Source organism: Nymphalis io, chromosome 30 (genome assembly GCF_905147045.1).
Source record: "Nymphalis io chromosome 30, ilAglIoxx1.1, whole genome shotgun sequence".
NCBI lineage: Eukaryota > Metazoa > Arthropoda > Insecta > Lepidoptera > Nymphalidae > Nymphalis > Nymphalis io.
In genome coordinates, this window is record NC_065917.1 from 2657134 (window position 1) to 2673050 (window position 15917).

A 15917-nucleotide genomic window follows, 5' to 3' on the forward strand; every position below is an offset into this window, starting at 1 on the left:
TTTATTTCACGGTACAATATTTCAATTTATTTTTATAGTCAGTTTCGCAAATATTTTAGGCACGATGAGTTTTATTTGTGTGGTATTATTGTGTTTTAAACTCGTCAGTGGATGTATTTGGAAGAATGGAATCGTTCATTATGCTATTAATAGCAAGGATTACGGTATTTTTTTATTCTCTTTAATAGGCTTAAGAATCAAAATGGCGACTTTTATACAATTTTTATATATAAAGTTATCAAATAAAAATATATGTTTAGGTACCAAATAAGTACTAAATGATCGTGTAAAAATAATTGCACAATACAGAGCCTGTGCGGAAATTATAAATGTTCGGTCATTTTGACGTCAGAATGACCGGACATTTTAATTTTTTTTTTTGCTTATAATTTAGCTACCGTGTATATTTAAACAAAGGTACTAAATGCTGGTAGTATTTTAAAGCTGAACTGTCACTGTACTGTTATGCACGCGTTAAATCTCACTTCGAAATTCGACGTAATAAGAAAATTAATAATATTAAGTGGATTTCATTATATAGTGTATATAATGTTTTACTTTACTAACAGAGCGAAACGTCACGGACAATAACCCTCGAAAAATGCCTTTGTAACTGTGTGGAGATACAATTATGTATTTAAAAAAAATCCGCAGATATTTTTATCATAGCAAGATTATAATATAACAAACACCTTCTAACACGCGAGCGGATTCTAGTCTATACTAATATTATAAATGCGACAGTAACTCTTGTGTGTCTGTTGTGCTTTCACGGCTACATCACTGAACCGATTTTGATGAAATTTGGTATAAAGCAAGCTCGGACTCGAGATAAACATAGACATACTTTTAATATTTTAAACCGGATACTTATAATAATAAAAATGTCCTCCAGACCGATTTCAGCCACGGCGGCCAATCTCAAGAGAGATTAGCAAACTGCGCAGGACATATTATAGTGCACAAGTGTGTGCAAACACAGGATAGGACGGCAATCCGACACGACCGAAAAGAGTTCAGGCACAGAACCAATGGCTTTACGTGCTTTCCGAGCCACGGGAGTGTACACACTACCAATTTCCAGGCACCGGGCTACTATTAGGATTTTCAGCAGAAAAACCCAATAACTTTTTGTTGGCCTGAACTGGGATTTGAACCCAGCTACATTCACCTAGCCACTAGACCAACAAGTCCCGAACTCTATATCCCTCAATATAAATATCATAATATAATTCGTTCAACAGACGCCCATTCAAAAGATATAATCATGACAACATTTTCTCAATTACAAAATGAGTTATGCGTTAAGTTCTTTCAAGCTCAACAGAATTTAAACACGAGTAATGGAGATAAAATATTGTACATAAGTAACCCGGATAAGTTGAAAACTTGCGTGCCCGTTGCTTACGACTTTAGCAAAAGTGTTATAGTAAGTATATTAAGTTATTTAAAAAAGGAATTTCTAATCTGTGAATATCACTGCTGAGATAATAATGCATAGAGCTGTATACACGTCTCAGATTGTTATGTAAAACATGCAGGTTGCCTCACGATGTTTTCCTTCACTGTTTGCCTATATGCCTCAGACTTGGCAAATTAATCAGATTAATGATTTACGATTACAGATTAACTTTTCCTGTAATCAAGATTGATGATTACACATTATAACTGTCATGCCGGTTGGCGTGTTTGGTAAATACTTGCCTTTCACGCCGAAGATTGTGGGTTCGATTCAAATTCAGGACAGACATTAATGTGCATGAACATGTCTGTTTGTGTGTATATAAGTATGTATTCACAAGAGTTGTATATCAATTGTCTGGTTTCCATAGTACGCGCTCTGCTTTGTTTGGGAACAGATGGCCGTGTGTGAATAATGTCCCAGGAAATTATTATTATTATAGTATTCATTCTGATTACATTTTGCCTAAGTCTGATACGCTCCGTCTCTCTCACACTTGTTTTTCAAAACTGGATTCGAATGCTCGATTCTTAATTTCTATAGCTATTTTCAACTATTTTATTTAATGTGTATTGATTCTAGGATATGCCAATTGGTTATAAATGTCTGAATCAAAATGATATAGCGAGGACCGTCGTGGATATGCTTAAAGCAAGCATTAATCCGAATGGTATATGTTTTAATTTTTGTATCATATCACATATTTGTTTAAATATGAATAGCAGTCATGGGCAAGATTATTACACGATTTCGTATTTATTGATTAGATCACTAAAAAAGTACTGTTGTTGGGTTTGTTTTCATTGTGTGTTCCATATTTTTGAATACTTTAGATGCTTAGAAACTACTGGCGCTTGATTGTTACTATTTTAATGATAGTTTGAATGAGCTTATGTATTTGACGATCTTCGCGCTTCGGTATATACTGGTGGTAGGGCTTTGTGCAAGCTCGTCTGGGTAGATACCACCCCAAGTCAAAGCCGCCCATAAACATTGGCGATGTAAGCAATGGATAATATTTGTTACATCGTCAATGTCTATGGGCGGCGTCACCAACCTTGGAACTGAGATTTTATGTCACCTGTCTGGAGTTACACTGGCTCAGTCACCTTTTAAACCGGAAAGCAACAATACTAAGCATTGCTGTTTAGCGGTGGTATGTTCTTTGTGGGTAGTACCTTCTTAGACGGGTTTGCACAAATCCCTACCACCTAGGAAACAGTACTTACAAGAAGCTGTTATTAGCTGTTTCGAATGACGACGTCATATGGTGCAGCCTGTGTATGCCCTTGTTACTATGACGTAACAATGTACTGCTATACAAATTTTAGCCAATATAAACTTATAATTATAATATAAATTTCATTTCAGCGTCCGCAATAAATAGTTTTGATTTACTCAAAAGATTCGAAGATAAGGTAAGTTATTTTACTAAAAATGTTCATCACTCATAAACATGGCCACTTTGAATATTACACCAATAACCATCCTTTACGTAATCAACGTGCTATCAACCTTGGGAACTAAGATTTGTCCCTTTGGTCTGTTGCTATACTAGCTCACTTTTTAGACCACAATACAACAATTAGTATTGCTGTGTGGCGGTTTGAAGGCGAAGTGAGTAACTACAGGCACAAGGGACGTTTATGAGTTCCCCAGGTCGCAGCGCATAGGTGATGTAAGTCAATATTTCTTAAAGTTCAGTCTATGGGCGGTAATAATCGTTTATCATCAGATGGAAATAGCTTCGAGATAAACACTGGAAACTACTTCTAATCCATTTTCAGGATACGCACTCTACAAATACACTTATATCGACTAAAAATCGTAACTATATAAATTCAAATTACGAAGCCGAATGCGGCCGTATATATCAACCGCTACAGATAATACAAAGACGTACAATTGGCAATGATTCTGAACATGCGTTAACTGATGATAATTTGAATTATTATAACGAGAAATTGTGGCCGTTGGGGATTGTTTTGTACGGAGTCGACGCAGAACTGAGTGAGTGTATTGGTACCATTAGTCTATTGACTTTGTTTATTCAATCAATCAATCAACAGCCTTTCGTAGTCCACTGCTGAACATAGGCCTCTCCCAAGGTGTTTATTCAACTATACACTATTTACGCGTTAATTGCGACAGCATAAACCCTAAGGCGTACGTAGCCTTGAGGCGAAATGTCAATACTATCGGGATGAGATCATAAACAAATTATTACTTTTTAAAGATTTGACCCATTCCCAACATAAACTTCATGTACAGGGAGCTATAATATCTTCATTAGCGAATCATTGGGGAATCACAAATTTACATCAAATTCTATTTCAAATTAAATTTTTTATAGAAATATATCAATAACACGTGTATTTAAGATTCTTGATCATTAATGTTCTAGAAAATTCTGAAGATTATAAAACGCTTCAAGATGCAATGAACGCGTTTAGGCAATTCTCTTGTGTATCATTTCAAGAGTCTGAAGTTAGTGATGAATTGGTAGCGAAAAATTACATTTGGTTTGGTAAAGAAGGTCTGGACATGCCGATGTTCGGATTTGATGGGGCTAGACAGGTAAGATTTGAAATTTGGTAAGTTTCTATTAAAAAATATTGAAAAATACGTTATAATGTATTATCCGATATAGCCTAGTGATTACAGCACGTGAATCTTAACTGATGATTGTGGGTTCAAACCCAGGCAACCACTGGATTTTAATATGCATAATTTGTGTTTATTCGTCTCGTGCTTGGTTAAGGAAAACATCGTGAGAAAACCTGTATGTGTCTAATTTAACTGTAATTCTGCCACATGCTTATTCATCAACCCGCATTTAAGCACCTTTTTTTTTTTTTTTTTTTTTTTTTTTTTTTTTTTTTTTTCGGGGAGGAAAGGCATTTACGCCTGCCGCCCGGTCCGGGGGGACCGGGACGGGTATGTGGGACTCACGGGGCAGACGGCCCCGTCCTACCCACTAAAACCTCCCCGGATTTCCGCCTCTCCGCAGGGCAGCGGGGTCACGGGAACGTTGTGACTTACAACCGCAACCCCGCCAGCGGTCGTCGCCATAGGCGACCCATCTCGAGAGCGCGCCAGGATGTTAGGGCGCGCCTCCCTCCTCTCTGTGCCTCCGTCCTGTTACGTGACGGACTCCCCCGAGTCCGCCACTGGAGGCTGGGCGTCAGGGCTTGAAGCCCCGCGGCGGATCAACAGACTGACTCCGCCGCCAACCACACCTTAACTCTGCGGCAGCGTCCGGCCTGTGAAGGCACGTCGCCGTCGAAGGGGTCTCCTTCTTCGTTGCGGGAGCGAGTCCACGTCGTCCTCCCGCTCCCGCTCTGCCTCCTCCTTTTGCGACATGACGCATGCGCTGAACCGGGACACTGCCGCCCAGATCTCTTCGCTTCCGGCCATCTTCTCGACGACGGCCGGAAGCGACAGGTCTCCACCTACGGCCGTGGAAAGGACCGCGCGAGGCTCCCCCCAAGCCGGGCACTCTACGCGCGTGTGTTCCGCCGTATCCACGGCTCCTCCGCCACAATGGTGGCACTCCACCGTCGGCTCCCTACCGACCACCTCACACAGGTACCGGCCGAAACAACCGTGGCCGGTCAAAAGCTGTGTGAGGTGATACGTGGGTGGGCCGTGCTTGCGCTCGACCCACTTCCTCAGCACCGGCCGAATGGCCGCAACGAGGTCCCGGCTAGCACCCGGGACACCCAGTCTCTCCGACCACTCGGCGAATACCTTCTCGCGGGCCTCCTCCCGCCACGTCCGAACCTCACGTGAGTGGGGCCGGTTCTCCCCCTCCGCTCTCACTGCCGCCTTGATCCGCCAATAGACCCTCGAATAAGCTTCGGCCTCGAGGTCCCATGGCGGGCTTCCAGCGAGCAGGCACGCCGCGGTGTACGACACCGTGCGGTACGCCCGAGCCGCTCTGAGCGCCATCGCTCGCTGTGGACGTCGCAGCGAGGCGACGTTGCGGGCGCTCAGAGCGTCCGCCCATATCGGCGCCCCGTAGAGCGCCATCGAGCGCACGACGCCGGTGTACAAGCGCCTGCAGGCACCTCCTGGCCCACCCACGTTCGGGAGGATCCTCCCTAGCGCCCCGGCTGTAGCCACCAACTTTGGGGCCAAGCGCCTGAAGTGCTCTTCGAACTTCCACCTGCCGTCGAGCACGAGTCCCAGGTACTTCATCGTCGACCCGACGGCGATGGAAGTTCCGCCCACCGTTATCGCCGCCCCCGGAGGTGGCGCGTTCCGAGGCCCGTGAAAGACGAGGGCCTCGGATTTGTGTAGGGCCACCTCGAGGCCCAACGCGCGGATTCGGTGGACTACGTGCGCCACCCCAGCCGTGGCGCGATAGGCCGCCTCCCGGTATGAACTGCCGCGGGCCGACACGAGGGTGTCGTCAGTGTAGCACGTGACGCTGACCCCCCGCAACGTGGCCCCGCGCAGCACCCAGTCGTAGCCGATGCACCACAGGAGCGGTCCTAGTACCGACCCCTGCGGAACACCGCACGACAACGACCTGACGGCCCATCCGTCCGCAGTCGGGAAGGCCACCGCCCTGCCCGAGAAGTAATCGGCCACGGTACGCCGCAGGTAGCCCGGCACACCGTGGAACCGCAGGGCCTCCATCACCGTTTCCCAGGGCAGGGTGTTGAAGGCATTGGAAATATCCAGCGACACTGCCAGCACCACCCCGCCCCGAGCGCAGCCGACGGAGCTCCGGACGCCACCAGTACACCCGCCGACGTTGCGGGTGCGGCTTAGCCCTCGGCATCGCCGCGTCGCACACCCGGGACAGGGCGCCGTCGATCCGGTCGGCCTCCTGGTCGATCAGGAGGACCGGGTCGGAACCGGCCCCCAAGCTTCGACGATGGCCGCCTCCTTCGCCAACTGTCCGTCGAGGCGACCCAGGCACCAACGCGGACGACCTTCCGTTCTTCCGTCAACAGTGGGCCGAACATCCCAACGAGCCGACGCAGAGACATCGAACCGAATATATCGGTGATCCGACAGTGTCTCCACGCCAGTCTCGACCCTCCAGTTTTGAGCACGGCGGGCCAGGGCGTTGGACGCGAACGTAACGTCCACGATCGATTCGCCCTGCCGCCGCACGCACGTGCTCTCCGACCCACTGTTGAGGACCGCCAGCCCCAACGAGACCGCCCACTCCTCGAGCACCTCGCCCCGGGCATCGGCCACAGGAGAACCCCAAGCCGTTGATTTGGCGTTGAAGTCCCCCGCGACCAACACCGGTGCGGGCGCCGCTTGCCCGATCAGAGTCCCGACCTCTGCCAGCATCTGCTCAAACTCGGCGAGACTCCGACTGGGCGAGGCGTAGACGGCGACGACCGTCACACCGCCGACGACGGCCAGCACGCACCCCCTGCCCCTGGCCACACCCTCGATGGCCGGAGCGCCAGCGACCGCAGGGGCGACGATGGCCACGACCCGTTCGTGGTCGGAGACCCAGTCGTCCCGCGAGGGAACGAAATAGGGCTCCGATACCACCGCCACGTTGATCTGCCACTCTGCCATGCTTTGGACTAGGAGGTCCTGAGCCCTGGCAGAGTGGTTGATATTGGCCTGGAGGCAGCGCAGGGCCATCACTGCGTGGTCTCCATCGGCTCCGCCTCTGTGCGTGGAGACGTGGCTACCGGGCCTTTCGTCGCCACCTTCCTTGTCTTTTCCTTCTGCGTGGCGCCCTTTCCGCCCTGGCACGACTTGCTGCAGGCGGCATGGGCAGCTGGCTTACCGGCCGCAGTGCAGACCACGCAGCTGGCTACGGCGGCGGAGCACTCCCGAGCCTTGTGACCGGGCTGACCGCAGCGGAAGCACAGACGGCTTCGGTCGACGTCCCGGTCACACTTTGCCCCCATGTGCCCCCGCTCGAGGCACCGGAAACAGTGCAGCGGTCTGGGGTCGAGCAGCATGATTCGCGCCGACACCCACCCGACCCTTATGCGACCTACCTCCACGACCTTCTTCGCGGCCGAAACGGGGCAGCTCAGCCACAGAGAGCCCGAGCCGCTCGAGCCGCGAGCGATGATGCCCGCTTTAATGGCCCCGGTAGGGCAGCCGCCTTGTTCAGCGACCGCCGCCACGGCTTCCGCCACCGTCACGGAGTTGTCCAGGTCTAGTACCCTTAGTTCGACACACTTTGTGGGTCGATGGATCTGGACGATCTCCGGGCTGAGGGCCTCGCGGAGCTTTTCCGCCAGGGCATCCGCCGCCTTCTCGGCCTCGTTGGTGCCCGGCGGCACCTCGAGCATCCGCGCTCCCGTCGCCGCGGTCCGGAACCGTACCGCCGTCAAGCCGACCTCCCGGAGGCTGATCCGGCTTTTGGCCAGGGCCAGAGCCTTCTCGTAGCTCCACCCCTTTTCCTCAGCACCGGGCTTCAGCGTCAGCGTTATCGCTGCGGTGCGAGGGGGGCGGAGTTTCCTCCTAACCGGGACCTTCTTGGTGGCCCCGGAAGAAGTCGGCTTCGCCGCCGCTGGCTTGGCGCCCGTCTTCTCTGCCTTCTTTGGCCTGTTCCTAGCGACCACGGCGCTCCACGTGGCCGGAGTGGCGGCCGGCTCCGCTGACGACTGAGGAGCCACCCTCCTGGCTGCCGCCTCTTGGGCAGCCATACTTCTCTTAGGCCGCTTCGGCCTGACAGCAGCAGGCTTGGCGGCGCTGGCCTCGACGCCCTCAGTTGCGTGGGAGGCGGCTGGAGCCTCCTTTCCCGCCGCGGCTACGGCCGCTGCCTGCGCTACCCTACGGCGGTCAGCGGCGAGTGGAGGCCGCAGCCGAGGCTCCGGAAGGAGGCGGCCCTCGAGGCCCTCGAGGCGAGCGTTCAGCATCGTGCTGAACTGCTCGCGGTTCGCGCGCAGCGCCTCCTCCATGACGTTTTGGAGGTTCGCCTCCGTCGCCGCCACCGGCCGCTGGCGCATTTCGGCGACTTCCCGGCGCAGCTCAGCCAGTTGGCCGGAGAGTCGCGTGTTAGCCGCCTCCAGCCGCGCCACCTCCTCCGTCACAGTGAGGGCCCTTAGATCCGCCACCGCACCTTTAATGGTGACGGCGGCGGACTTCAGGGCCCGAACGAACGTGCCCTTCAGGTTGCCCGACCTGTCGGCAACCTGCAGAACGACGTCGAGCGCCTCCTTCACCGCCGCGTCCAGCGCGGCAGACGTCTGCGGCACGTCCACGGTCGCGCCGGGTTGGCGTTTCTCTGCTCGGGCCGCCCTTTCTTCAGTGGCCACCTTGGCCGCCGCACTGTACGCGGCCAGTGCGTCCTCCGCCTCGTACCGCCGCTCCTTTGCCTTAGCGGCTTTTAGCTCCTCGCGGGAGCGCCCGAGGCCGACGTATTCGCCCGTCGTGGGCGGTCGACCACGTCCCCTTTTGGGGGAGGGCTTCAGCCATTTGCTGATGCCTGACCCCGAGAAGCCGCCTTCGCTCATACCCGCGTCGCTCTCGGAGCCGGAGTAGCTCTCCGGCCCAGGACGGGGCCGCTTCTCGCCCTTCCGCCGACGACAGGCGGGGTCTCTCGAAGAGACCATCACCATGCTGGTGGCCGACGAGTCGGACTCTGAGAGTCGTTCCAGTCGGACCACCAGTTTTTTGGACACGAGAGTGTCTTTGGTTTCGGCGCGCGCTATTGGGGCGCCCGCCTCCACCGCCATGTTATCTTTGTCCGTATGATCGCCGAGTCCGTTGTTGTTTTTTGTATTCTTTATAAATTCCATACTTAATCCCACGAGTATGGGGGAAATAAAAAGTCCACCAAGGCAGAGCCCCCTGTACCTTGGTAACCCTATATACACCGTGAGGTCGGGTGGTATCACGGGATCTACAAACTAATGTTTTTTATTGAGGTTGTCTCCTCTTGGCCCAGCCGGTTAAGGCAAGGCCCTCGGTCCCACCACGGGCTGCGAGACATGTCCACAACACCCGGACGGGGAAACGAGTTTGAGAGGCGGTGACCTTTTAGTCTGTCCACCCAGCATCGATACCGACACTGGGCGAACCCGCCTCTCCCACCTCCTTTCTCCGGCAGCCCAAAAAGACCCCGGAGACCAACTCTAACTCGACTGACTCCACCATTGGGAGTAACCTCCAATAAATAAATAAATGAAAGAAGTAAAGTAAATAAAACAAGAAAATAAAACAAACAAAATTAATAAAAATGAGACAGAAGAAAAGAAAAGAAAACGAAACGAAACAAAACGGAAGAAGAACAAAACAAAACAAAGAAAGAAAGCAGAGAGCTTCTTCCTTCCACCTTCAATTTGCCACAAAGCCGCTCGCACAGTCCAGTCTGCTGAACAGAAAAGTACCAGGAACGGCCCGTGGCATTACCGTCGCGTCAGTCTCAGCCGCGGTCGACAGGCACTCCGAGAAAACATCGGATTACTTGTCGACCCCGTTGCCCAGGGTGCACCACGTGGAGGTGACTGACATGCACCCCCGCATTTAAGCACCTGGGTGTAGTAAGCTCCAACCCATTAATGGAATATTAAGAGTAAAGTATTAACATTTGTTAACTTAAAATGGACACAAGATATTGATTCTGTGGGGCTCAGTTTAAAAAATGGATTTCTTAGTTTTTTTATTATCAAATCAAACTTAAATACATATATAACTTTTATATGTTTTTTATAATTATACTTTAAATCATATAGATGACGTTTTTGTAACAGTTACATATGCGTTATTAGAATTGGTTACTTCTACCGCTAATCTGTTGCCTCTGAACGTGATAATACCTTAATATAAAATTGAACTAAAATTACAAAGCCCTTACTAGAAAAATTAAGCTATGCCCATTATTAACTTGTTGAACAAGCAATGGTATTTATGTGTGATTAATATTCTCGCCCTAACATTTAAATTATATAATCTGAACTGTAAAATATAGATTATTATGAACTATGACTTATATAATAATCCAAATAGCGAAATTAACTTATAATAACTTGTACAATACTTGAGGACAAACAGGTATTGGAGCAAAAGGTGAACCAGTGGAAGGGTGTGCTAAAGAGGGGAGGTCTGATGCTAAATGTTGCGAAGACCGAGTATATGGCCTGTGGCAGTACGGACCCCGAACCCATAAAGATAGGTGGAGAATCCGTTATCAAGACGGAAAAGTTTAAATACCTCGGGTCCGTACTGCACGAGTCTGGTACAGTCGACCACGACGTCAGAGCTCGAATAAACGCAGCCTGGGCCAAATGGCGGGATGTGACCGGGGTAATCTGTGATCGCAGGATACCGGTGAAATTAAAGGGCCTTGTGTACAAGTGCATCATCCGACCAGTCTTATTGTACGGCAGCGAGACGTGGCCAGCTCTCGCGAGACACGTTCAGCAACTTCACGTCGCGGAAATGAAGATGCTGCGGTGGATGTGTGGCGTTACGAGACTAGATCGCATTCGTAACGAACACATCCGTGGTAGCCTTTGAGTTTGCGATGTAGCGGTTAAGTTGCAGGAAAGCCGTCTGCGTTGGTTTGGCCACATTAGCCGCAGACCACCAGACTATGTCAGGAACCGACGCCTGGACTTTGTTGTCGAAGGCCCTAGATCCCGCAGCAGGCCCAAGAAGCGCTGGCTCGATGTTGTGAGGGACGATATGAGAGAACACGATCTAACTAAGGAGGACGCTTTAGATCGGGCAAAGTGGAGGCGTAGATGCAGGAAAGCGGACCCTGGCGTTACTAGGCCGGGAAAACGCTAGAAGAAGAAGAACTTGTATAATATAAAAATGGCGCCCAACGTGGGGCAACATAAAATTCGTAAATTAACTATTTTATGATCAATTTCTTGTGTTAAAATGCGTATTAATCGTTTCTTCGTTTTAAAACGAAATCTGTTTCTCTTCTACTACTATTAGTTTCTACTATGAAAACTTCAAATTTATTTATATAATAAGCACACGAACAATATACATATTAAACAATAACACAAAAACACATAAATATATAAATAAAACATTAAATATAACGATTTATAAAAACAACAACTGGAATTTAAAGTAATCTATAGACGTTTTATTGTTTAAAATAATCTGAAGATATATATCGTAGTTTTCTATACGTGTATGCTTAATTACAGGAAATAAAACTATCGTCATTCCTGCAAGGCGCGCCTGGCCACAAGGGGCATGTTATTAATAACTTGCTAAGAATTTTAGGCGTCCATATGATGTCTAACCGTTACGACAGAGACAATTACGTCATCATCAATTGGAAGAACGTCGAAAAGGGTAATTTGTTTTTTGGATTTCAGATGACAAGCGAACAAATTGTTTTTTGATGTTTGTGATTATAACACAACTATGCTTTCATGGCTTGATAGTGCTAATTGAAGGAGTTGATTAGAATGTGCTTATCATGGCAGCCATTGTCAAAAGAGACAAGCTATTTGCGTGGGTCATGTGTGGTCATGTGCTTTCCCTTACTCTCACAATCGACACAGTAACAGCCTCTGAATGTCCCACTGCTGGGCTAAGGCCTCCTCTCCCTTTTTGAGGAGAATGTTTTGGAACTTATTTTACCAAGCTGCTCCAATGCGGGTTGGTGGAATACACATGTGGCAGAATTTCAGTGAAATTAGACACGTGCAGGTTTCCTCACGATGTTTTTCTTCACCGTCATGCACGAGGTGAATTATAATCACAAATTAAACACATGAAACATCAGTGGTGCTTGCCCAAGTTTGAACCCACGATCATCAGTTAAAATTCGCCACTGGGCCATCTCGGCTCACAATCCAATTGGTGACAAATCTGACATAATCGGAAAGTATGCACATATGAATTTCAAGACTCCCAAATTCTACTGATTTTTGTTCGTCATAAATCCCTAATGAGTTTTTACTGAACACAACGGCTTTGGACTAAGTCCATTATATCGTGGAATAGGCTAGGATACTCGTGGTGATCACTCCTTATTGTCTGTGGTTTGTATCGTTGTAGTTTGTCGTACCTGTGTTGATATCTATCCATCTTGGTTTGAACGCCTCGACAGATATTTCGAAACCAAAAGTCTTCAACGCATGCTTAAAATGGTGATCATTAATACGGCAATCAATAGAGACTTGTTCTATATCAATTAAATATATAGTAAGAATATCACGTGACATTTTAATATCAGATTTTTTCACAATATTGTTCAGGCAAAGAACACTTCCTCGAGAAAGCTCCAGAAGCAGCGTGGGTCTCGTCAATCCCTTACGATTTTGACAGCGTAAGTCACGCGTCAGCGAACTACATGTGTGGGAACTGTGACCTTGGGCAGACAACAGTACAACCCATACAGGTATTAAATAGATTTCAACGAGATCTCACCAGGACATTATAACTTTTGACGAGCCGGTTGGCCTGGTTGGTATATACCTGCCTTTCACGCTGAAGGTTGGTTCAATTCCCACCCATGACAGACATTTGTTTTCATGAACACGTCTGTTTGTCCTGAGTCTGGGTGTAATTATCTATATAAGTATGTATTTACAAAAGAAAAGTAGTATATGTAGTATATCAGTTGTCTGGTTTCCATTGTACTGGTGGTAGAGCTTTGTGCAAGCTCTTCTGGGTAGGTACCTTCCACTTATCAGATATTCTACCGCAAAAATATATGTATTTTTTTATATTCTATAAAAGAAATTAAAAAAAAATCTACCCATATTTATTCTATAATTTTTTTTTATAGAATCGGTAGGCGGACGAGCATATGGGCCACCTGATGGTAAGCGGTCACCAACGCCCATAGACATTGGCATTGTAAGAAATGTTAGCCATCGCTTACAACGCTAATGCACCACCAACCTTGGGAACTACGATGTTATGTCCCAAGTGCCTGTAATTACACTGGCTCACTCACCCTTCAAACCGGAAAACAACAATACCAAGTACTGATGTTTTGCGGTAGAATATCTAATGAGTGGGTGGTACCTATCCAGACGAGCTTGCACAAAGCCCTACCACCAGTAAGGTAATACAAATATGTACTGTCTTTTTTATGTTTTAGGTAGACGGACGGGCAAATGGGCCACCTGATGAGTGGTCACCACCACCCATAGACATTGGCGATGTAAGAAATATTAGCCATTCCTTACAAACCCAATACGTCACAACCACGGGGGCGAAGATGTTATGTCCCTTGTACTACAAGCACTTATTCTTCAAACTGGTACGCAACCTTACTAAGTACTGCGGTTTAGCGGTAGAATATCTGATGTGTGGGTGGTACCTACCATGACGGTTCTGCACAAAGTCCTACCACCTAAATATATACGTATTTACTCACGACCATTGTAATTTTCATTTCAAGGATCGTCTCTGGCATCGCACGCTGTCAATGGGCCGAGTAAATCGTTTAAGTAACCTGGATATATTATTACTTGAGTTATTATATACTGGAAAATGCGAAGAACGATCGATGAATAAAAATATATGATTAATAAAATTGTTGTTTAAAAACTGTGTTTCATTATTCACAGTAACAGCCTATTAATGTCCCACTGCTGGGCTAAGGCCTCCTCTCTATTTTTAGGAGAAGGTTTGGAGCTTATTCCACCACGCTGCTGCAATGCGGGTTGATAGAATACACATGTGGCAGAATTTCAATGAAATTAGACACATTCAGGTTTCCTCACGATGTTTTCCTTCACCGTCAAGCACGAGATGAATTATAAACACAAATTAAGCACATGAAACATCAGTGGTGCTTGCCCGGGTTTGAACCCACGAACATCGGTTAAGATTCACGCGTTCTTACCCCTAGGCCATCTCGGCTCTCGGTTCATTACTCAACTTATACCTATACTGTAATCCAATCGAAGGACAATAAGTAAAAAAACCTTAGATTCGTATATAACATACGATTTGTTAAAAGGTAATAATTATGATTATATATAATACAAATTTAATTTAACTTCCAAAATTCCGATAACTTTGTAGACGTAAAAAATTGGGGTTTTTGCGAATCCATAATAAATACAGTACACTCTTTTTTTTAAAACGCGTTACGCGTTTCCCCCACGGGAACAGTGGGGGGTAAGTGGGGCTCGCCGGTGTCCAAGGCGCCAAGTGTGACCCGAACATCGGAATACCCACTAAAAAACCAGCAGTACCCTTTCCGTCTTAACGTGGAACGCCACGGGATCGCATAAAACGGAACGGTAGCATGCGCAAATGCTACCGTGACACTGAAAATACTGTACACCCTATTCCATTCGGAGTTGGTATAAAGTTAAACAAACCGTAGAATTACAAATTGCATACAATTTTATAGTTATTCTGTTGTATTACGCGCTATAAACAGTTCTTGATTAATTTACCTTTATTTATAATACAACACTATTCCACTTAACTAGTTATAAACACATTAATTTAACTGTCAAAGTTCCGATTACAAATTCGCGGTCATTGAAAACGCCATTTTCTCGCGAATCCATAGTGAATATCATAGATTATTCGAGGTCTCGACCAATGACATCGTGTCAATTGATATCTTTGACCAATGATATTGGTGTCAAAGTTGTTTATTTTGGTTTATTCTCTCGACCAATGATATCGCGTCAATTCAATATCAATGCCATTATTTAACGCTTCTATAAATAATTTTCTTAAAGTACTCAACCGATCATAATGATAATTTACAAATACGTGCAGAAAACTACATATTTTACCTATCATACATAATAATTATTCAATCAACAGCCAATCGTTGTCCACTGCTGAACACAGGCCTCTCCCAAGGTGCGCCAAAGCTCCCTGTCCTCCGCCTTCCGCATCCAGTTGGTGCCCGCCACCTTCTTAAGGTCGTCGGTTCACCTGGCTGGAGGGCAAAAGCGGGCTTGCCGGCAACTGGGGCCTTTTTTTGGGCGCATCTGCCATTTAGGAGGGTTTGCCCATACTCGCCGTGCTGGGCAGGCGTGTTGGCGAGCGCAGTAGGGGGGTGAGATGTTTATGGGGGGGGGGGGACGCTGCTGCCCATCCCCCCTTTTCCCCGTCCCTCAGTCGCCTCTTATGAAACCCACGGGATGAGATTGGGGGAGTACTATTCTAAGCCGGTACTCCACGGCGGATATTACAGATTAAATATTAGCCTTTTCTTTAGAAGTAAAGAAATAAGATTTTTTTTTCTCTTATATATAATTATATATTGTGTTTACAGCAAATTTACAAGGCGTTGATTATAAAGCAACAATTAAAAGGATATCGTTTGACTAAATCATCGTTATATTTTTTTATGGTTTGTACTTATTTTGTATGTTTTTGATTTGAATCCTTATTGAATAGTAAGTTTTTAATATAATTAAGCCATGACTAGCGCACAGATAATATTTTTTTTATATATTTGGCGGGTGGGCAAATGACTACTCCACCTGATGGTAAGTGGAAGTAGAGTCCGCTGCTCCCGTTTTGCCGTTCCGCAAGCCTCTTCACGCCTCGTTTGCAG

The 15917-nt window shown here is 47.2% G+C and overlaps 1 protein-coding gene across 2 annotated transcripts; it reads left to right on the top strand.

Moving 5' to 3' along the window:
* LOC126780006 (astacin-like metalloprotease toxin 1) lies at nucleotides 1-13933 on the top strand. 2 transcript variants are annotated; one of them, XM_050504246.1, is made up of 9 exons: nucleotides 1-164; nucleotides 1245-1429; nucleotides 2045-2132; nucleotides 2834-2880; nucleotides 3250-3472; nucleotides 3867-4039; nucleotides 11569-11719; nucleotides 12631-12773; nucleotides 13785-13933. In XM_050504246.1, the coding sequence occupies exons 1-9, from the start codon at nucleotides 65-67 to the stop codon at nucleotides 13908-13910; spliced, it is 1236 nt and encodes a 411-aa protein (XP_050360203.1). In that variant the 5' UTR covers nucleotides 1-64; the 3' UTR covers nucleotides 13911-13933. The 2 variants fall into 2 exon arrangements, with proteins under 2 accessions (XP_050360203.1, XP_050360204.1); XM_050504247.1 differs by having other exon boundaries at nucleotides 30-164; nucleotides 1320-1429.
* The last annotated feature ends 1984 nt before the right edge of the window (nucleotides 13934-15917 follow it).